This window comes from Typopeltis vanoorti, chromosome 14 (assembly GCF_054136105.1).
Source record: "Typopeltis vanoorti isolate ZY-2024b chromosome 14, IOZ_Tvanoo_1.0, whole genome shotgun sequence".
Classification (NCBI taxonomy): Eukaryota; Metazoa; Arthropoda; class Arachnida; order Uropygi; family Thelyphonidae; genus Typopeltis; species Typopeltis vanoorti.
Genome location: NC_143562.1, coordinates 110,851,119 through 110,876,323, shown reverse-complemented (window position 1 = coordinate 110,876,323; position 25,205 = coordinate 110,851,119). Strand labels below are relative to the sequence as shown.

General features: G+C 35.5%; 1 protein-coding gene across 3 annotated transcripts in view; it reads right to left on the bottom strand.

Moving 5' to 3' along the window:
- Positions 1–25,205, bottom strand: part of LOC150099834 (leucine-rich repeat-containing protein 49-like) — an 853,241-nt gene that overhangs the window by 337,709 nt on the left and 490,327 nt on the right. For 2 of the 3 annotated variants that reach the window (XM_090403687.1, XM_090403688.1), the window contains exon 11: positions 4,106–4,189. The exons of the other annotated variant lie outside the window; for it this stretch is intronic. In XM_090403687.1, coding sequence (XP_090259813.1) covers positions 4,106–4,189 — 84 coding nt within the window. The remainder of the gene's footprint in view (positions 1–4,105; positions 4,190–25,205) is intronic. 3 annotated transcript variants of the gene reach the window in all.

The window sequence follows — 25,205 nt, the reverse complement described above, 5'->3', positions numbered from 1 at the left end:
GTGTGCAAGAGGAGCAGGGAAACAGGGAGACTCAGGGTGGACAGGGATACACAGCGTGAGAAAGGTGGATGCTCAAAGAGGAGGTGAGAGCATGTGTAGGCAGGAAAGTAATGGGATGATCAAGGATCAAAAGGAAACAGATGGAATTGCAAAGGGTTCTAAAATGAAGAAGCAGAAAGGGAAATGGCCCCAGTCCAGCATGGAGAGATCACATTGAGTGAGTGGTATCAGTGGAACTAGCTGTAGATCCTGAAATGAGTTGTTGTGTTTGTATACCAATGCTAGAAGTATAAGAAACAAGGCGGATGAAATGGTTGCACTAATTGCATCTGTGCACCCAGAAATTGTAGGAATAAGTGAGACATGGTTAGATGAGGATGACATCCTGACAGGAATAGAGATGGAAAGGTATGATGTGTTTCGTGAGGATAGAAGGGGTAAAAAGGGAAGGGGAGTGCTATTGATGATAGAGAAAGAGTTATGTCCATACAAGGTAGAGATGCAAGAGGGAAATGGGGCCCGTGGTTTTGAGGCAGTATGGTGTGAGATAGAGGTGAATAGAATCAAATACTTGGTGGGATGTTGTTATAGACCTGGTAATGTGGATGGTGGTGATAGTGTAATGTGTAGTCAAATTAGCCAAGCAAATAAGAAAAGGGTGATTTTAATTATGGCAATATAGACTGGAATGAAGAGATAGCAACTGGAAGTAAAGAAAATGAGTTTCTTGAGTTTTTGAGGGATAACTACCGCAGGCAGTATGTAACACAGGGCACACGAGGATTAAGGGTCTTGGATTTGGTCATCTCATCGGAGGATGTAATTATCAATGAGGTATCAAATCATCCACCAATTGGTGAAAGTGACCATGAGGTGATTACTTGGGTGTTTGCCAGCAGTACAAGGACCCCTGTGAAAAAAGGGTATATGTGGAACTACAAGGGGGGGGGGTGATTATGAAGAGCTCAGGAGACAGTTTGCAGGTGTAGCATGGAATGAGGAGTTAGCTGGAAAAGAGATCAATGCAGCTTGGGGGATTTTCAAAAAATATTTAGTGGATGTAATGTCTAAATGTATACCACGGGTGAGAAGGTTAAATAAGGTAGGTGTGAGATGGATGAATAAAGAGATTAAGCATGCAATACAGAGAAAAAGGGCATTGTGGAGGCAGCATAAGAGAAGTGGAAGTAACCAATTTCATGAGGTCTACAAAGACCAGGCAAGGAGGGTGACTTGGTTGGTGAGAGTAGCTAAAGAGAGGTATGAAGTAGTTAGCTAATGAAGCTAAAAAGAATCCTAGGGAGTTCTTTCGATATGTAGCCAGCAAAAGAAAGAATGATTATGGAAGGATGACATTGATTGAAGAAAATGGTATAAAGACAGCTGTTGCAGAATGTGTGGTGGAGATACTTAATGAGCAGTTCATAAAGATCTTTCAATCTTGTGAATGTGACTTCATGGAGAGATTAAGAGCAGTTGATGATGGGGAGGAGAGACTGACTGTAAGTGAGCAAGAGGTGTTTGGGGAGTTGAGTAAACTAGATGTAAATAAGGCTGTGGGACTTGATAATATATCACCACGTATTCTGAAGGAATGTGCCAGAAAGTTGACACCTGCCTTGACATATTTTTTTAATACGAGTCTTGCACTTGGTCAAGTCCCTAAAGAGTGGAAGGAGGGCAAGATTGTGCCACTTCATAAAGGAGGTGATCGAACTCAAGCATCAAACTATAGGCCTATCTGTGTGTCAGGTGTTCTGGTTAAGTTGTTGGAGAAGCTTGTGAGAACTAGGATCCAGAGTTGGGTTGACAACAATGGTATAATCTTTGATGGACAGCATGGATTTGCTAAAGGGAGGTCATGTTTTAGTAATCTACTTACTTATTACAATAAAGTGACTGCTTCCTTGGACAGAGGAGAAGGATACACAGTAATATACTTGGATTTCGCAAAAGCTTTTGATAGAGTACCTCATGACAGTCAAACTAGAGCAGATGGGGTTGGATATTAGATTAGTGCATTGGATTGGAGACTGGCTATCTGATAGGTATCAGCAAGTTGTGTATGGGGGTGCAATATCCAGGAAAAGGAAAGTCACTAGTGGAGTGCCTCGGGGATCTGTTTTAGGGCCATTACTATTTAACTTGTATATTAATGATATTGGCGAAGATTTGGATGGAGATATTCATTGTTTGCAGATGATGCAAAGTTGGGACGAACAATAAAGAGTAGTGAAGATGTTGTGGCCTTGCAAGAAGACTTGAATAAATTGAGTGATTGGGCAAGCAAATGGGGATGTGAGTTCAATGTTGCAAAATGTAAGGTTTTAAGATTTGGAAAACAAAGATGGGATGAAGAATTTATGCTTGGTGAGAATATATTGTTGGAAGTAGAGGAAATAAGAGATCTGGGAGTGATAGTGGATAAGGATCTAAAATTTAGGGGACACATCGCCAAAATTGTGAAGACAACACAAAGACTTCTGGGAATGATGAGGAGGACACTGACGTGTAGAAGTAGGGAGATTCTTGTTCCATTGTATAAGGCTTTGATTAGGCCACACATGGACTATTGTGCCCAGACTTGGTCACCTGGTTTTCAGAAGGATGAAGAGATGTTGGAAAGGGTCCAAAGGCGACTGACTAAGGTAGTTTCTGACCTCTGGAATGTCGAGTATGAGGAAAGATTGAAAAGATGTAATTTGCAGAGTCTAGTGGAGAGAAGGAAGAGGGGAGATATGATAGAGACCTACAAGTTGGTAAGGGGTTGTTATAGGATCAATGGTGGAGAAGTTCTACAGAGAATAGTGGGAGATCAGGGGAGAACCAGAGGTCATCCCTGGAAACTGTATAAAGAGGGTGTGAGAGGCAGGTTTTTTTCGTGCAGAGTTGTGAATGATTGGAATGCCTTGCCTGAGAGTGTGGTGTCTGTAAGGAGTTTGAATGTGTTTAAGACCCGGTATGATGAGATGTGTGTGAGATAAAAGGACCTCCTAGATGAGTCTTTGACTCCATGAGGTCTTGTTTAATAATAATAATAATAATTCCATACATTACCACAGTCTCTAAAAAATTAGCTAAAGTCCTTAAAAAATACAATATCAGGATGTTCTTCACCACACTTCCTAAAATCCGTTCTCTAATCAGCCATCCAAAGCCTACTCATCACAACCTAAAATATCCAGGTGTATATAAATTATGGTGCAATTGCAATATCCCTTATTTTGGACAAACTAACAAATCTATTGAACAAGGTATAGAAGAGCATAAGAGTGACATCTCTTACAAAAGATCTCATGCAACTGCGTTATCCAGTCATGTTCTTTTTTCAAATAATCCTAATGATGATCAACAAAGCCACTCCGTTTTCTGGGATAGATCAGAAAATATTTTTCGCTGTGATGATGAGTTTGAGAGAAAAATTGTAGAATCAAGGGAAATCCTGCTGAACCCTGTCCACTTAAAACAACAATTTGAGTTATAACATCCCAGATAGCCATGCTGCAGTTATTCAATATTGGTGTTCGCTTGAGCCTGCACGCACACTTGCAATAAACAATGGCACGCCTGTTAGAACAACTTAAAAAAAATACGTTTTTTTATGTATCAATTATGTGTGGCAATTTTTACATGTAATTTCCAGTTTTTTTAGATACTTCAATGTTTATTACTATTCTTTTCCTTTATGAATACCTGAGGAAGGTTGTTATAAGCCGAAACTAGTTGTATTATTCTCATTAAAATCTTTAAAAGTTATTTCGGTTTTTAAGTCATTAAATCTATGTTTTAAAAAAAAAAAAAATATATATATATATACATATATTCATATATAACAAAGAAATATATCAAGTAACTATAATCATACTACCCTCAAAAACTGAGGAAAATAATACAAACTATCTGTATTACTCCTGTCATTTGCATTTTGCCGAAACAAAATCACCTAAGGTCTAATGCCTAAATCCAAATATGCTGAAAAACAAGCTAACAGTTTCGGCAAGATAAAAAATGGGTCATTTCAGGAAACTTAATGTTAGTAATTTAAAGCTAAATAATAAAAAAGGAACAATTTCTGGAATTAACAAATGTAAGTGAAGTATTTTACCTTTATTTTTGCCAATCTAATACCTTCTTGTCGTTTCATTTCTTCTTTTTTCATTAACAACTGAGCACTTCTTTTTTCTTCATCCTAATGCATTTTAAGAAATAATCCATTTTGATGCAGTAGAATGATTTTTATATGAATGTATGCATATAGCTGAATAGTGCACAATGTTGCTAGCTCAGGTTCAGGTGAAGAAAAACCAAAATATAGTAATTCCTCAATTATCCAACTGCAGAGAGAAATCAATTTGCTGGTCTGATAATTGAAGGTATAATTACACAGTGCCATATCAGAATAGCTGATTGACACAGTAATCCATTCAAGGGTCGGTTAATTGAGGGATTACTACACTACTACAACACAAGAGAATATCATGTTGCAAAAAAAGATAGTGTTCCTTTTTATACATTGATATCAAATCTAAAAGTTATACTTTGAGTGTATGGCATTCTAGTATTATGAAATGGTGTAAGGTGGAAAGATGTAGTAGTAATGCTGATGCTACTCAGTCTCAATAATTTGTGTATTTTTTTGTGGAATGCCATTTTTCAGAAAACAAGTAGCGAAAGATTCCACATATTTAGGAGAGAAAGGTTGGTCTTATTATTATTTTCCTATGCTTCTCTAAGAAAATTAAACTACCTTCAACAAGGAAGGATAAAAGAAACTAAAAGATATCAAGCATAAAAATTGAAGGAATAAAAAAGTAACTGGTATAGTAATCCCCCAATAACAAGGGATGCAAAAATCATCTCTTTAGCAAACAGGAATGAGAATAACATCTGCAGTACCACCTAGAGCAGGGGTCTCCAAACTACGGCCCGCAATATGATTTTCTCCAACCTGCCAATTGGACTAATTTTTCAATAAGAATCCGCAAAAAAAAAAAAAAAAAACATGGGGTGTTGATAGATTTCAAATGCATTAATTAAAATTGTGTTCAAAATATATTCCCGAATAGCAAAAAGTAACCATAATCCAAATTACAGTCTTTCTGACTGTAAAAGGTCGGTTAAAATGGACTAATGAAGAAAAAAAATTTTAAAGAATTCAAAACAAAATAAAAAAGTTACATCTGAATAAACTTTTTTATCAACAAAAAAAATTTATGTTGCACGAAATAAGAACACTTAAAAAAGTCGTAAAACCAAGGTTAAAGTGAACTAACGAGCAAAAAAACAAAATAAAAACAAAATTTCTGTATTCATTGACAAAAAACTCGAAGTTATACGAAATTAAAAAAAAGTTGCAACAATTTCAGAAGCAATTTGCTGATTTGGACGCCAATGCTAGGGAAATAAGATTGTTTCAAAATCAGTTTGCCTGTGTTGTTACTGATGTCAACTTCAAATGGAAATTATTTGAGTCATTGAGAAATTATTCCCAAGTCAACTTCAAATGGAAATTATTCAACTTCAGGCAAATAAACATATTAAAGATAAATACAAGGAAGGAAACTTGATTGATTTTTATAAATTTTTGAACTCTGAGCAGTTCCCAAATTTGAAGAAATTTGCTTGTAAATTTATCTCTATTTATGGGACAACAAATCTTCGCAAACAAACATTTTTCTGAATGAAATATATCAAGGCAAAATACAGGACAAATTTATCTGATGAACATTTGAAATCGCTACTTGTAATTAGCACTTCAAAATTTGAACCTGAGTTTAATAAGATTTTAAAAACACAAACACAGTTACATCATTCACATTAATGGTTTATTATAATTTGTGATAAAAATATGAGAATTTGCTGATAGTGTTCGTTTTCATTAATATACGATAATTTAATCTCACATACTCTGTAATCAGTTTTTATCTGCTTTCAATAAAACTCATATCTAGTTCTAGAGTTTTTTTATTACTACGGCCCGCTGAACAGTTCTGAAGTACCCAATGTGGCCCTGACGCCAAAATGTTTGGAGACCACTGACCTAGAGGATGCCTAGTACTACAGGGTTTTGAGGACTGTATTGTATCCATATATCCCTGAGAAAGGCTAAAACTTTGTGGTACTAGGCACCTCTAGATAGTAGATAAGTTTCACCATCAAGTGCGACAGCAGTAATTTGGGTGAAGAGAAGAACAGGTCATCCATGGAAGCTGTATAAGGAGAGTGTGAAAAGTTTTTTTGCATGGAGTGTAATGAGCGATTGGAATGCACTGCCTGAGAGTATGGTGAGTGCAGAAACGGTGAACATATTTAAAGAGCAGTATGATAAACTGTGTGTGTGTGTGAGAGAGAGAGAGTGGGACCACCAGTGATGAGTCTTTTAACTCCATGGAGGTTTGCTGATGATGATAATAATAATAATAATTTGCTTAATGGAAGTTTGAAGTGGCAAAAAACATGTTTGTAGTCCAGAGCAAAGATGTGGTTTACATCAATCATCTCCTGTGATTGATGCACAATGTAAATGATGTTTTCAAAATCACATTGCATAACATGAGAGAGCTCAACACTTCATCTTTTCGAAAATAAAAACAGCTATTCCAAACAATGCTGCTAGATAGTACACCAGATTGAATCTAATGATATTAGTTAAGATAATTAACTATTATCTTAACTATTAGATAACTTAGAAGATAATTCTAAGCTATCTAATAAATCATCTTCTGCATTATTCTATCACGTGTGTCTGGAGGAAGTAAATGGTAAATACACGATTTGCAGATTTAGCTGGGTGAAAATCTCCATGACTCTCCCCCCCCATCCCCCAATTTCAACTAAATTTAAATAAACACCATGAAAAGTCACAAAGGAAAACAGATTATATGCAGATGAAAGCAAACCTGAGAACCAAACGCCTTCTAGATTCACTAAACAGATGCATGCAGTCTTATTTGTGTGGACTCCTACCCATGAAAGGTTAAGCCTACAGTACATTAGTACCACAGGTGGGCTAAGTATTCGTCTTTCTTTTTTTTTTATTAATTTTTATATAAAAATTACTAAATTTTTATATAAAATTTTATATAAAAATAAATAAATTAAAAAAAAAATTTTATTTATTTTTTACTTAATTCAGAAATTCTGCTCTAGAAACCAAACAGAAAATTTTCAAGCAATTTTAGGTCCACTACAAGCCATTTTGGGTCTGAGAACCTGATAAGTGGAAGTAGGCTGCCTCCTATTAGCAGGACCTGGGTACTTTTGGGAAACTAAATTGCGTACTGTGCTATATTCTCCTTTCTGGAGTCAGCTACCCTAGAAGGGTGGGTTCCACTGCTATGAGTTTAACAAAGAAGAATGAGGACCTTCTCTCACTTAGGGAGGGACCATGGGAACACCGGCCCTGTGATTGATGATCTTTGTTTGACTGACAATGTCTCTCTCTCACCAGTCCCTGCAACGTAACTTCCGCCACCACCAACCACCATAAGAAGACCAGCCATTAGATCAACACTGAATTCTAGAATGAATGTGACTTAGGAGCAACCATCAACACAGAGACAGTATATCTGTCCCACATGCAGTACGGTTTCTACTACTCTAGCAGGCCTGAGCATGCATCGGGAAGCAAAACATTCTGCAATTTGATATTCCTATAACATCACTTATCAAAATATTCTGGTTCAACTAGGAACTGTTAAACATTGTAAGGTTTAACAGAATAAACACAGCACGTATAAATAATTACACACATATGAGAATAATGAACTCAGTATTTGAACATAAAGAAATACATGAATATAAATGGTCCACCAGAGGATATAAGTCAGTGACTACGTTATCCCAAATTTTAAATTAGTCGAGTTAATCCTAAATGTAAAAGAATACTGAAGTTTTGAATAACTATGGTCATTATATGGTATTGGCAAAAATTCGATTTAAACCAAATTGATAAAAATAAATCAAGTGGAAAACTGTCAACTGAGTTACAAAATTTCTTCATTACAAGATCCCCATACTAGGCAACAATATCAGAAATGCACTGATTAAAAAACAGAAACCATACATGAATCAAAGGAAATAAAAGAGGAATGGGAAAATCTGAAACAAATCCTGACAAAGGCAGCAACAGAAAGCTTAGGAATAAATGGTAAATAGAATAGAAAAAGTGGACCACAAAACTGAAACAAAGAAATAGAAAAGATAATAAAAACAAAAAAGAGAGTAACCAAAAATGGTTAAATTCCAAGACAGCAGAAGCAAAAATAGAGCACAATGTAACTGCAAAATGAGAAGGAAGGAAGAGAGAGAGAGAAATGAAAGAATTTTGTAATAGAAATAGAAAAGGATTTATTTAAACCACAACCAAAAACTTATAAAATACATGAACTAAGAAATAAAATAGAAGATAAAATATAAACAGATTTAGAAAGATCGGCAACTTATTTTCAAATTCTCTGGGGTGATGATTATAAAATAGTAAATTTTTATACAACAAAGAATGATCTAACAGAAAAGATGTCAGAACTAAAAAATACAATAAATAAGATGAAAAATAGGAAAATACCAGGAGAAGAAATATAAACTGCACAAAAATGCAGGTGAAAAATTTAATGAAAGACTCCTGAATGTCTTTAATATGGTCTGGATTTCTGGAAAAACCCCAACCTCATGGAAAAAAAGAACTGGTTGTTCCAATTTATAAATAAAATGAAATAAAGATGACTGCAATAACTAGAGGGGAATTAGTCTGCTAATTGCAGGGTACAAAATATATGCAATAATATTAAAGAAAATAAACCTCATCGGTATTGAAGAGGACAACTACCAGAAGAAAAATGAAGCAAACATGGACTTCACTGATTATGAAAAAGCATTTGATAAAATTAGCAGACAAAAATTATTTAAAATATTAACTAATCTAAATATACCAAAACGGTTCTTACAGTCTATTCAAGAAATATACACAGGAAGTAAAATAGCAGTCAAATTAAAACACATATCAGAATGGAAAGACAAGATATATCAAGAGGAGTATGGCAAGGATGTACCTTATTACCTCTATTTTGTAATATATATATATATAAAGAATGAAATTAGAACATGTCAGTTCAATGTGGAAAAGTGTAAAGTCATGCATTTGGGGATTAAAAGATTACCAGCTGTGTACCACATTGATGAGGGTAGGGACTTGGGTGTGTTGGTGGATAGGGAGTTGAAATTCAGAGGGCACATTGCTAAGGTGTCCAAGATAGCACATAGGATTACTTGGTTATTGAAGAACACACTAACATCCACAGAAAAAGAGGTTATTATTCCTCTTTATAAGGCATTGATACTTCCACATCTGGATTACTGTGGTCAAGTCTGGTCACCTGGATTCCTTGGAGATGAGGAAGTGGTGGAGAGGATTCAGAGGAGAGTGATTAAGTTGGTGAGTGGTGTAAAATATGCTCCCTACATTGATAGATTGAGAGTTTGTGGATTACAGAGGTTGGTTGATAGGCAGAGAAGAGGGGATATGATTTAACTTACTAAAAGGTTTTTATGAGATTGATGCATGGGAAATATTTCAGCTGTCTGATAGTGATGGAAGAACAACAGGTCACCCCTGGAAATTAAGAAAGAGTGTGGTTAACAAGGGTGTGAGAACTAGATTTTTTGCATGGAGAGTGGTGAATGAATGGAATGCATTGCCTGACTCAGTTGTGAGTGCTTCGTCTGTTAATGAATTCAAGAGGTATATAGATATTGTTTCGATAGTTTGGGTCTTCCACGATGAGTCTTCTGATACCTGTATAATAATAATAACAAGAACAACAATCTGGAAACATCATCTTCTTCATATAGCTTCCTCAGTGAGAGGGTGCAGCACCATGTCCTTCCAGTTCTCTGTGTTGGAGGCTTTCCTTTTTGTTTCTGCATAGCCATGTGATCCTGTCCATGATCTTATATCTTCAGGCCACGTCCTTCGTTTTTTGCCTCTTGATCCTTTTCCAATAACTTTTCCTTCTAAAACTGTTAGCATCCTCTGTGCTGCTGAACCTTTCAGTACATGTCCTGCCAATCTCATCTTACTTTGGATCATTTTCTGTAATAAAGATCTCTGTGTTCTCATTCTCTGTAGGACATCTGTATTTGTCACATGTTCTGTCCATGGGATTTTCAGAGCTCTCCTATAGCATCACATTTCAAAGGCCATTATCTATTGCCTTACTCTTTTCTTGAATATCCACGTCTCACTTCCATATGTGAAAATTGGTCACATTAATGTTCTTATCATTTTCTTTGTCTTGATACTCACAGAACTTCTGAGCGGATCTTTATTTTTCCAGAATGCATCTTTAGCCATGGCTGTTCTTATTTTTATTTCTTTATTTTGCTTACCATCTGTAGTAAAGTAGGTGCCTAAATATTTGTATTCTGTTTTACGTTCAATTTTCATATTGTTTATGAATATTTCTGGCTTGGATCTGCTTTCTTTTGAGATTTTCATAAATTTGGTCTTTTTTCATTTATATCTAATCCACATTTTTTTCCTTCTTCAATTAGTAGCTGCAGTAATTTGATTAATTTGTTTCTGTTTTCTGCTATTAGAATGGTATCATCAGCATATCTAAGATTGTTGTATTTTATACCATTGATACTAATTTCTATTTTTTGTTTTACAATCTTTTTCATCACTGTCTCACTATAGATATTAAAAAGATTTGGTGAAAGGATACAACCTTGTCTAACTCCTCTTTTTGTTTTCACTACAGAAGTCTCATCGTTAAGTAGCTGCATTTTCTGTTTGGTGTAAATCATTTTTATAATCTTAAGTACATGATCTTTTATGTCTAATTTATATAATATATTGCACATTTTATTATGTTTAACCCGATCAAAAGCCTTCTGAAAGTCTATGAAGCATATGTAAATGTTCCTATTTGTTTCAAGTGATCTTTCTATTAGTATTTTTAGTTCACTCAATTCACTGCTTATGGCTCTTTCAATTTCTTTGTTAACAATGGTCAAGATAATTTTAGATACATGGGATATTAGGCTCACAGTTCTGTAATCCTCATTCTGTAATCCTGTAAACATCATACCAATTATTAAACACACAAACAAAGATAGATATGCCACTATTTGCAGATGATCAAATTGTATTAGCTACATCAGAAGATCTAATAAGATCAGTGAAATTATTAAATGAAATTTCAAAACAACATAACATGAGAATATCAAACTTCATTTAAAAATTTTATGGAATTTACAACCGTGTTAAAAAAAACTTTTTTACTATCCCGATGTTTCGATCTTCATATCAAGATCATCATCTGGAGCATACATAAATATACAAGACAAGCTGAGTTACATTATTAACTGTAAGCTAGAGAAACAATGATTTGATCACATGTTATTCTAGTGAGATGACCTCTAATGAAAAAAAAAAAAAAAAAAAAAAAAAAAAAAAAAAAATATATATATATATATATATATATATATATATAAATTACCCCAAAACCCAAAGTCTGGCTTAGATACGATGTTTTCGCGATCTGGTCCCATTGCAGCCAGACATTAGACACATTCCTTAGCCACTTAAACAAACAATACAAATGCATACAGTTTACGACTGAAATTGAAAAACATAACACACTTCCGTTTCTAGATACACTTGTCACACATCTTTGCTCTGGCAATCTTTCCTTCAATGTTTACCAGAAACCGACACATACGGGACAATATATACACATACACTCCTACCACCATCCAACACAAAAACTAAGTGTCATCAACACTCTAAAAAACAGCGCTCAGACTATCTGTTTCAGTGTACAGGCACTGAAAGATGAATTTAAAATTATCAGCAATACTTTCCAAAAAAAAGGATACAGCCAAAACACTATTAACAAAATTCTCTACAAAACCTCAATATAAAACAAAGACAAACCAGACTACAGTAAAACTATAACCATTCCCTACATTAAAGGAACATCAGACAAAATAAACAGAGTACTACAAAAATACAACCTCAAAAACCTCCTGCAAAATTAAAAAGCTTACTCAACTCATCCAAAGACCCACTCCCTCCACTAGCCCACCCTGGAGTATACCGAATTTATTGTACTTGCAACATACCATATATAGGAGAAACAGGATGCACAATTCCTATTAGACAAAAAGAACATAGACGACACATTAAATATAATAATTATGGTGAAGCTGGCTTTTCGGATCATGCCCTGAATACCTTACACAGAATTTATGTGGAAAAGCACCGTCTACATCGCACTAAAACATGGTATAAATGGAAATTTAAGGAAGCCTGTGAGATCATTATCAACCATCCCAATGTGAACAATAATGATGGTCTTAAAATCCCAAACATATGGAAGGCATATTTTGACCCACGGAACCTTCCTCACTAAGAACTATAAACAGGACTGCAAAAAAATCCAGTATCTTAAATAACAATTGTAATACTAAAAATAGGCCATCACTGTTTCTAAAAGAAAACCATCTGTAAGAAAGAATGTTTAATCTTGTCATCATAAATAGAATTTAGCTTGATGTAATTTATAATTTTTTTTTCCCCACTAGAGGTCATGCCAGTAGAATAACATGATAAAATCATTGTTTCTCTAGCTTACAGTTAATAATCTAACTCAGTTTGTCTTGTATATTTATGTATGCTCCTAGATGATGATCTTGATATGAAGATCAAAACTTCGGGATAATAAAAAGTTTTTTTTTAACACGGTTGTCAATTCCATAAAATTTTTAAATGAATGCTGATCATCGTGTAACACTAAAAGAAAGGATGAGAATATCAAAAGTAACAATAATAATACATATACAGATTATTATTAAACATATACAGATTTAGTAAGGATAAGAATCGATGCTTTGCTGACTTGAGCTTGTCAAACTCGGGGAAGAAACGATGGCAAGAAATGCAGAGCAGGCTATCAGAGAATAGAAATTTTGACTCGCGTTACTGCACACATGGAACACATGTCACAAGTCACTAAACAACAATGCACAAGATGTGAATGCTGCGCAACCACTCACTACCCTCCATCATGAGAAAGCTGCCTATGAAGTACTCTAACGTGTACAGATAAGGTGGTTGTGCCGCTGTATCCAGCACTAGTCAGACCACATTTGGACTATTGTGCTGATTTGGACACCTGGTTTTCAATGTGATATGGAAACATTGGAAAAGGTCTAGAGAAGAGTGACTAAGACATCAGGACTCTGGAATGCTGGCTATGGAGGGCCTTTGAAGAAATGTGGATTGCAGAGTTCGGCAGATAGGAGAAAAAGAGGTGATATGACAAGAGACATTAAGGTTAGAGAGGGGATTTTATTGGATTAATCCAGAGGGATTATAAAAAGAGTAGAAGGAGGGGATGGAAAGAACCTGATGCCATTGCTGGAAGTTGGGTAAGAGTGTGGTGAAGCCGGGTGTGAGGAGTAGACTTTTTTACATGGGGAATTGTTAATGAATGGAATGAATTACTGGAATATGTTGTTAATGAAGAGAGAGAGTTAAGGATTTCATGCTTCAGTATGATAGATATGTTGACAGTTGAATGAATCTCTCATGGTGAGTTTGCTGAATCTATGGAGAGTGTAATAATAAGTATTAATTTCTACAGTCTGACTTTCCTAGCTGTGAGGAAATTTCACTGGGCATTTCAATGTTAAAAACTCCAATTGGCTTTCCTTTTCCAACTGCACAGACACAGAGATGTCTAAGCATTTACTATCACCAATTATCATACAGAAATTGTAACCAAACACCAGTACACTCGGTAACTCTAATCACTCTCCAAACACTCTACATCTCTTTCTCATTAGTGATCTTTCTGAGTATATAATATGAATGTTGCTTGCTTGCCCCCCTAGAACATTCATTCTAACAGTGATTTCTTCACCCATGGAACACCAGTCAGATCTCATTGATGAAGGTAGCTTCATCAATGAGATCTCAAGCATCTGTGACACATGCCTCAATTCCTTGGTTGAATTATTGTATTCAGTCATCTGATCCTAACATTTGCACTGCACATCACCAAATTAGTTATTATTGTTACAGAAACATTTATTCCCCATTCCAAACACTTAAGTCTATCATTATTCAGTTATTCATAATAATACTTTTTTATGCTAGACAGCATCTAATAACATTATATCCATAAGAGTTCTGAAACAAAGAATTGATAGTGGTCAGTTAAGCAGATCACTATCCATGGAAACTCCTCTCAAAACCAGAAATAGAATTTTGTTAGGGAAACCTTTATGATACCGAAATAAAGTTGAAACCAGTCCAGACATGGGAAGAAGACCTTCACATATGGGACACTGAGGCAATTGATGTGAAGCCTTATTGTGCAGATAGGCTATTTAAACTTATGCGATGGTTTGAATTTAATATAAGGTTTAATGGAATAAATGAGCCTCCATAGCTCAGTTCAGTATAGACAAAGCCCTTTGGTCAGAAAGACATGGTTTTGATTCCTGTCCAAAACATGAGGAACCTTTACCTTTCAACTTTGGTGTCTTTTGGCTAAAGGTGAATTAGCCAGAGGTAGAGGCTTTCTTTCTCACCTGAAACCTTGAGTTTTTTGTCCCTTAGAACAGGCAAATTGGCCCGTGAACACACATGGATCTACAGTCATAAAAAATACATACTTAATCCCTTATTGATGTCCCCCCCCCCCGTCCCACAACCAGTCCTAAGGGACGGCAGAGGGATGGGGGGAACCCCTACGAATAAATAAATGGAATAAATGCAGTACATATATTAATTAAACATGGGTTTAATCAATCTTATATTTTAACGTGTGGACAGACTTATGTGTTCGTCGAACATGTTGTTTATTATTTTAACGGTATAATAGAACACAGAAACTAAGTAAATAATTAATTTATTAACTTGATGCTGATATTTCGCTGGTATTATAACCAGCATCTTCAGAGCACAAAAACAGTTTGTCACAATACGCGAGACTAAAACAACATGGTGTACTTAAACAAAATTGTAGCAACAACACAAAGACTAGAGTCCTGATTTTGGCGCCCTCTATCTGAAAAAAAAAAAAAAAAACACGCTATCATATATTACTAGAGTCCTAGAAAAGTGCTAGTTTTTTTCTTAATATGACTGTCTCCCAGATCTTCGGCAAGTTAATACAGCCATATTTGTTGAGATTTGGAGTGTGTTTTAGGGCTTCTGTCACCTCTAAGAACAATCTCTCTGATTTATATGGGTTTCTGTATAGTACTTTTGTGTTTTTCCAGTTGATCTTGTGTGCAGGGGTATCCAGAGCGTGGTCTGCTAGGCCCGACTTCCCATAACGATATTTCTGGACGTATCGTTTGTGTTCGCTGATGCGGATATTCACAGTTCTTCCTGTTTGACCGTAGTAGGCTTGATTGCATGAGCAGGGTACTTGGTAGACTCCTGGATGTGATAAAGGAGGAATGCTGTCCTTGGGTGAACGGATAAGGGTGGCTAATTTGCTACATGGTCTGAATGTAGTGCGTAGATTATGTTTATTGAGAATTCTTGAGATCTTTTCGGATGTGCCTTTAATGTAAGGGATGGTGACTGTTTTGTTGTAGTTCTCTGTGGTGGATGGTGGGAGGGGTTTCTTAGGAGTGTTTAGTATTTTGTTTATTTATTGTGGATTGTAGCCGTTGGCCAAGAAGGTGAATTTATCGTCACTCACCTTAAGCAAAGAAGCCACGACTGCTTTAAGTCGAGGGCACAACTTTGCCATAACTCCCAAGCAAGTTCCAAAAGCCGAAATAATGGCGTCCATCGAACGAGGAATTTACGACCTGCCTCCAACAATAGCTAACAACATACGTTTAGATGTGGCCAACATCCTAATCAAGTCCAAGCCACATAAGGAATTCATTGCTATAAAAGAGCTACACAACAACAGCCAGATTACCATAACAAAAGCAGACAAAGGAAATGCAACCGTGGTGATGGACACAACTGAATATGAAAACAAAATGCACACACTATTACAAGATCAGTCAACATACAAAATTATAGATCGCAATCCCACCAACACACAAAAGAATAAGGCACGAAAATTATTAAAAAAAGTCACTTCCTGACCCAAAGACACAGTTAACAAACTCAAACCCTTCCATGTTAAAACACCGAGGATCTATGGATCACCAAAAATTCACAAACCAGGCACACCCCTACGCCCAATTGTGGACAGTATAAATAGTCCCACATACAAACTGGCTAGACATTTAGCAAAGCTACTAGCCACTCTCACTAACAATTCTCCCTCCTTTATCAAAAATTCAGCACACCTAAAAAGCATCTTACAACACCTCACCCTAAAAAGCTCAGACTTAATAGTAAGCTTTGACATCACTTCACTATTCACAAATGTACCACTAATAGATACCCTCAATCTACTGAAGTCACACTTCCCACCTGATATATTTGAACTATTCAAATTCACAATACATGCAGGATATTTCACATGGAAAGGGAAAATATATAAACAAATTGATGGGACAGCCATGGGCTCTCCCCTTTCTCCCCCCCTAGCCAACTTTTACATAGAACACCTGGAAAAACAAGCAATCAATACAGCCACTCTCAAACCAACACTTTGGCTACGCTATGTTGATGATGTGCTTGCTATTTGGCCACATGGCCCTGAGACATTGAAAACATTCTTAGCACATTTAAATAGCCAACATCCAAAAATCCACTTTACTATGGAACTGGAAGCCAACAACTGTCTGCCCTTCCTGGATACATTCATCACACGTCTCCCAGATGGTTCCTTATCATTTTCAGTTTTCAGAAAACCCACACATACAGGCAGATACTTACACAAACAATAACACCATCATCCTTCTCAACAATATGGCATATTAAAAACGCTAACCCATAGAGCGAGAGCAATCTGTTCAAACGACAAGGCTCTTACTGCTGAACTGACTCACTTACGCCACACCTTCTTGGCCAACGGCTACAACCCACAAAAAATAAACAAAATACTAAACACTCCTAAGAAACCCCTCCCACCATCCACCACAGAGAACTACAACAAAACAGTCACCATCCCTTACATTAAAGGCACATCCGAAAAGATCTCAAGAATTCTCAATAAACATAAACTACGCACTACATTCAGACCATATAGCAAATTAGCCACCCTCATCCGCTCACCCAAGGACAGTATTCCTCCTTTATCACATCCAGGAGTCTACCAAGTACCCTGCTCATGCAATCAAGCCTACTACGGTCAAACAGGAAGAACTGTGAATATCCACATCAGCGAACACAAACGATACATCCGGAAATATCATTATGGGAAGTCGGGCCTAGCAGACCACGCTCTGGATACCCCTGCACACAGGATCAACTGGAAAAACACAAAAGTACTACACAGAAACCCATATAAATCAGAGAGATTGTTCTTAGAGGCGACAGAAGCCCTAAAACACACTCCAAATCTCAACAAATATGGCTGTATTAACTTGCCGAAGATCTGGGAGACAGTCATATTAAGAAAAAACTAGCACTTTTCTAGGACTCTAGTAATATATGATAGCTTTTTTTTTTTTTTTCAGATAGAGGGCGCCAAAATCAGGACTCTAGTCTTTGTGTTGCTGCTACAATTTTGTTTAAGTACACCATGTGTTTTAGTCTCGCGTATTGTGACAAACAGTGTTTTTGTGCTCTGAAGATGCTAGTTATAATACCAGCGAAATATCAGCATCAAGTCAATAAATTAATTATTTACTTAGTTTCTGTGTTCTATTATACCGTTAAAATAATAAACAACAATCTTATATTTTGTGTGACAGACAAAATATAACACTGATTAAACATGTGTTTAATTATTTATATATCCTTATTTCATCATCATGCGTCTCAAGGATTTAGGCCTAGCATGGCCTGTTCTGGCCTTAGAAGTCATTGTTGAATCGTTTAAGAGGACGTCCTGGTTTTCTTTTTCCTAATGGCTTGTACTTTAAGGCTTGTTTTGGTAATCTTTCTGTTTTCCTTCTTTGAACGTGTTCCATCCATTTATGTTTATATTTTTTAATTTTTTCTATTACTGGTTCTTGGTTTAATACTTACATAATTTCTTCATTTCTTTTGTGATCAAATATGGTATACTTTGCAGTTTTCCTCATAAACTTCATTTCTGCTGTTGTTAATTTTTCTTTGTTTTTTTGTTTTATTGTCCAGATTTCGCTTCCATACAATAAGACTGGTAGGGCTAATGTATTGTATACTTTTAGTTTGGTTTGTTTTTGAACTAGGTTTAGTTTAAATATAGAGTTAATTACACTTGTTATTTTTAAATATTTTGCAATTTTTACGTTTATATCTTTTTCATTTTCATATGTGATCATACATCCTAGGTAGTTAAATGAATTCACCTGTTCTAAGATCTTGTTATCTATTACTATTTTAGTTCTTGCTGGATCTTGTCCTTTAAAGGCCATAGTTTTTGATTTTTCTGTTGATATTATCATACCATAATCTTTGGATATCTCATTTAGATCTAAAATAGCTTTCTGTAAGTTATCTTCAGAATCTGTAATTATTATTTGGTTGTCGGCAAAGAGGAGAGTGTTTAAGTTTACTGTAGGAGAAAGTTTAATTCCTTGATGTAAATTTTTATTCCATTTTATTATTATTTCATTTAAGTAGATATTAAAAAGAGTTGCTGAGAGGGGACATCCCTGTCGGACCCCTTGGTTTATCTCTCTCATATATGATAGCTCGTGATTTAATCTTATTTGTATTTGATTATTGTCATATATACTAGTGATAGATTTTAGGATATTATTTGGTATTTGTCTTTCTTTTAATATGTTAAATAATATGTTTCTTTTAACTTTGTCAAATGCTTTTTCAAAGTCAATAAATGCAATATGTGTTTCTAAATTGTATTCTCTTCTTTTCTCTATTATTAATTTTAGCCAAAAGGCCAGGTCTATGTATGATCGTCTTTTTCTAAATCCATTCTGTACTTCTAAAATAAAGTTTTCGGAATATTTCATTAGTTTGCTATTCAAGATTCTGCTATATATTTTGTAATAGGAATTTACTATACTGATACCTCTATAGTTTTTAGGGTCATCTCTATTACCTTTTTTAAAGATAGGAATCACAATTGCTTTTTTCCATTCTATTGGGGATACCAGTTGAATAAATTTTATTTAAAAATAATAAGAGTCTTTCTTTGAATCTTGTTCCTGCATATTTATATAGTTCTGAACCTGGTTTTTCTTCTAAAGGTGATGTTCTGTTTCTTGTTTCTTTCACGCTGATTTTTAATTCTTCTTTAGTTATTTCCTTTTCATTTTCGTTAATTGTTTGCCAGTTGTCTTTTTTAAAATATTTGTCTGTCCACAATTCTGTGTAGTAATTTACAAATTCTTCTCATTTCAATTCAGTGTTTAATTTTATGTTTTCTTTGGTATCTGCATTTAAGTGTTTCAAAATTTTATATATATTGGGTCTTATTTTATATAAATCATGTTCTAAATTAGAAACAAATTTGTTCCATGATTCTCTATGTCTTTTTCTGACTTCTCTTTTAGCTATGGCTCTTATTGTTTTATATTTTATTTCATCTTCTAATCTTTTACTGCTTAACCATTTGTGGTAGGCTTCTTTTTACTTTTTGATTATTTCTTTCATTGTATGATCCCAGATCTTCAGTTTTTTCATTTTATTGAATTTTTTGGTCTTTCCTAAGCTTTCATTTGCTGCTGCATTTAGTATCGTTTTTATATTAAGCCATTCTTTTTCTATTTCTTCATTTTGTTTTATTTTATCTAGATATTGGTTAATTCTTTGTTCATATAGCCATTGTACATTTGTGTCATTCAATAGTCTAGTTTTATAAACAAATGTTTCAATTTTTCTTTCTGTTCTTGTTACTTGTAGCCATTTAGGTGGTAATCTTAATTTTATTTTAACAAGGAAGTGGTCACTGCTTATTTCATTATCCTCTGTGAACTCTAACATCTAGTGAAAATTTTGATGTCTTTAGATTTAATATAAAGTAATCTAATATTGATTTCCATCCTCTTGCTACCCAAGTATATTTATGTATGTCTTTATGTTTATAGAAGGAATTCATTATTTTTAGGTTATTATCAACTACAAAGTCAATCAATTTTTTACCATTCCTGTTTAGAGTATGTTCTCCATGTATTCCTATATTATTATTAATTTTCGTGTTTCCAATTCTTGCATTTAAGTCTCCTGCTAAAATTACATAATCATTTTTATTTATTTTATTATATATGTTTTGTAGCTGATTATAAAAATCAATATTATCCTGTTCTCTTCCCTCTTCTGGGGCATATAAACCAATTATTGTTAAATAGCCTCTATCTATTTTTATTCTAGCTTCTATTATTCTTTCATTCCATAATTTATAATGTTTTAGCTGTTTTGAAAGGGAGTTATGAATACAAATCATGACTCCTGCTTGTGCTCTTTGGTCTCTGTCGACTCCACTGTATATCACATTAAAATTTGCAGTTCCCATGGTTCCTTTTTTGTTTCAGTGATTACTGCTATTTTAAAATTTCTTTCATTTAATAATTGGTCTAATTCTATTTCTTTATATGCTATTCCTCTTACATTCCAGTTTGCTATGTGTATTATATTTTATCGTTTCCATTTTTGTTTTACCTTTTCCATTCCAGGGTCGTTTGCTATAGATTCAATCTGATTATCTTTTTCTGTCAGCTTACTAGTAGAATTATGTTCTCCATGTCAGGGGACTAGCCTGACGATGGAATAGTTCAGTGGTAGGGCTTCTATCTTAAGGCTTCTGAACTAGCCTTCTTCCGAATTTAAACTCATAGGAGGAATAGGGTATATTGAAGGGGAAAAGAGTAGATTATAAAAGAATTATAGTAAGGTTTATAGAGAGGGCATAGTTGTAAGGCCAGAAATGAAAAGATCCCATGGCCCTTGAGTATTCTAATAGCATAAGGGTCATAAAATAAGAAGAGTTGGCTGATAAGGCCTTATAGGAAAGATTAAAGTAAGTGGATCTTCCTCAAAGTAGTAGAAGGAGAAGATAGATCCAGCTAGGGGTCCATGGGAGTGCCGCTTCCCTTACAATCAAGATGATTGCCCCTTGTGGCCCTGTTGTTCCACGAGTTCTTATTCAATATATTCGGACCACCCCACCATATATATACATACACACACACACACACACACACACACACACACACATGGTGGGCTCCCCTATTTGCCACCCAGGGGACCCGCTCTCTAGGGGTTACAGGGTCTCCCAAGAGATATCCTTATTTATTCCATTAAATCTTATAATAACTTGGCAGATACTTACCATGAAAACTTTGCTCATACGTGGGTAAAGAATTATTATTATTATTATTGCACCCTACATGAAGTTGGAAGACTTATCATGGGAGGTTCATTCAACTGACAACATATTTATAATACTGACTCTTAAAATCCTTAACACTCCTTGTATTAACAACATATTCTGGTAATGCATTCCATTCACTGACAATTCTCCATGTAAAAATTCTACTCCTCACACCAACTTATTTATTATTATTATTCCTGATGCCTCCAAGGAGTCCGAAGACTCATCGCGGGAGGACACCTACAACTGTCTCAACCACTACACCAAACCTCTACTACGAATAATCTCCATCAACGCCATCTACAGCCCACCACCACTACAAATGTATCATGCCAGCGAGACTACTATGCTTCATTCCCATGGTTGGACTATTGTTTGCAGTCTTCCAATCCAAACATATGCACCAAACACATCACCAAAGTAATCCTCGCTGGCATGATACATTTCCCACACCACACAGAACTGCCGTCCCCTATCCAAACCCGGGTTCTCCAAAAGATGTGCCAAGCCTGTATTAATGAAAACCCCAGTCATACCACAACTGGCTCAAATTAAGAACTCCATTCTCCTTCAGTGCCTATACTGAAGCCCGACACAGATGCAAAAAATTATCAATGATTCCAAAACAGACTTTCAACGGGCAAAAAGCAGGAAACTTGCAGCCTGTCCTAGCAGCAGCCATGCCTTTCAGCCTCTTGCCAAAGCAATTAGTCGCAACTTTTGCCCTACACTGCTCCCACCCCTATCATACCCAGATAGCTTAATTGCAACATCATCCACAGAAAAAGCTAATCTCCTGGCCTGCAATGCATGCATAACTGACAATGGCAAATGCCCCCAGTCATTCCAACTGCCCAACATACAATGCCCCTTGTATCCTTTTGCCAGAAAGAGTTCATAAACCTGTTGTCAAAATTAGACACAAAAAAAGCACCTGGCCCTGATGGCATTCCTCCAATTGTCCTGAAGGTCTGTGCAGCAGTACTGAATCCTATCCTATGCCGTCTGTATACACTATCTTACTCCATTGGTATATATATACCAAAGCCTGGAAATTGGCCTATGTTCAACCCATTCTTAAAAAGGGGAGACAAATCGCTGCCATCTAATCACTATCTCACTCACCTCAATCCTATCTAAAGTGATGGAGAAAACCATCAATTCTCAACTACTACTCTACCTTGAAGGTACTGAGCTAATAAGCGACCACCAGTACGGATTCTGCCAATGCCGATCAACAGGTGACCTGCTCTCATATATCACTCATCTCTGGACATATACCAAGGAAAAATTTGGTGAATCCCAAGTATTTATACTCGATATCTCTAAAGTCTTTGACCAGGTCTGGCACAAATGCAAACTTCCATCATTTGACTGTCTTATGACTTCTGCAGATGGATTGCCAGCTTCCTGTCTGGAAGCACACTATGTGTAATGGTAGATGGCTCCCTATCCTCCCACTATCCAACTAATGCTGGGGTTCCACAAGGTTCAGTTCTCTCACCGACCCTCTTCCTTCTATATATCAATGACCTACTCAGTTGACCTCCAACCCAATAAACAGTTGCAGATGACAGCACATTATACTCCTCCCTTTCATTTGATAAACCTTACTCTACACAACTCATTTCAACCCACAGAACATCAACCAGAACTTCCCTTAATGCAGACCTCCAAAACATCCTCCGATGGGGCTCAGATAACCTCGTCGACTTCAACGCTCGTAAAACCCAGTTCTATCTTATTTCCCACAAAAAAAAGAACCATTTTTCCCCAGTATTATTTTTGATAACACTGAAATCCCCAGACAAGATGAAATTTCTCTTCTCGGAATTAACATTACATCAGGCCTCTCCAGGCATAAACACATCGCAACCAATGCATCCTCAGCTTCCAAAAAACTAGGCTTTCTGTTGTGCTCAAGACATTACTTCACTTCAAAACAGCTGTTAACCTTATACAAATCACAAATCCACCCAGCTATCGAACTGTTCTCACATTTGGAGTGTGGCTCCAAAAAGCTCCCTAAAAATGCTTGACTCAATACAGAGGAGAGCAATTAAACTGATAAATGATCCAGCTCTTACCGACTCACTCCCCCACTTTCACACAGACTTTTAGTCTCTGCAATTTGTATATTCTACAAATATTTTCATGGAAAATGGTCATCTGAAACAACATCAATATTTCCCCCACTCTGTACTAAACCCATTGGAATATGTACAGCCACCTCCCAACATCCCTTCACAGTACACTTTGAAACCCACAGAACAAGTTTCTTTTCCTCCTCCTTCATCCCTGCTATTGCTGTATTGCAGAACAGTCTTCCCCCCCGAGGTATTTAGTTATTTCCCAAGGAATACAATATACAGGCTTTAATCGAATGTGAACAAGTTCCTCCTTTTCCATCCAACTACCCATATACGGTACTAAAGTACTATACGCTGAACAGCCAACCTCTTGTATATGGCAACAACACAACAACATTAAAATAAAAAAATGTGAGTGGAGAAATATAAGCGAAACTGCAAATATAAATTCTGAAACAGATTTAAAAGAATTCTTAGATTACTTTTCAAGGTAAAGTTTTGAAAAGTTTTAAGCCTTAAAACATTAAGGACTGCTTCATGTATTATTAACACTGGACCTCCATGGAGTTGAAAGACTCATCACGGAAAACAAACACACAAAGAGCTCATCATTACCATGCTGTAAACTCATTTAGCTATTTGTTCACTTCTCTTTATATTATTATTCACAGCAGAACTCCACACAGTCAAAAGAATGAAGTGCAAATCCACAGTTACAATTACAGTCTCTGATGAAATGATCAGAATATGAGTATTAGACTAAAACTCTTGATACTCGCGTTCCCTCAATTATACACTGCTGAGATAGTTCTCTCTCAAGATATCGAGAAACTCATTTTCCTTATTCCAAAATTGTATTTCTTTATTGTAGTCTATACATTGCAATAATTAAAATCACATATAATAAAAACCTTTCTCTTGCTTACTGAACCAAGTTGTAGACATTTCTTCATCACCATCCTTTACAATTCCTGGCCTATTGCAACATCCAACTAAATATCCTTTCCTGTTCAACTTTCACCTCACACTACACTGTTGCAAAACCATTGCCACTATTTTCCTCCTTCATGCCTACCCTATGTGAACTTCCCCTGCTATTATCAGCAACACTCTGCCTCATTTCTTGTCCTTTTTATCTTCCCAAAAAACACTGTACCTTCCATTTCTATTAGGATATGTTTGACTTATTCCAGTAATTTTGGAGAAAATGAACTCAATCAGTAAAATTAATTTTTGAAATTATGGATTCTACAACCGTGTTAAAATAACTCTTTTTATTATCCCGACGTTTCGATCTTCATATCAAGATCATCATCTGGAGCATACATAAATATACAAGACAAGCTGTGTTACATTTCAAACCGTAAGCTAGAGAAACAATGATTTGATCACATGCTACTCAATGGCATGACATCTACTGAAAAAAAATAATAAATAAATAATAATAATAATTACATCAAGCTAGATTTAATTTATGATTACATGAATAAACATTCTTCCTTACAGATGGTTTTCCTTCCAGTAACAGTAATGTCCTATTTCTATTATTACAATTGTTATTTTTGATTTAAAAAATTATTTATAAATTACAACATGAATAAACATTCTTTCTTATAGAAATTTTCTTTCACAGTGATGTCCTATTTTTTAGTATTAAAATTGTTATTTTAGATTTAGGATCCTGGATTTTCTACAGTCC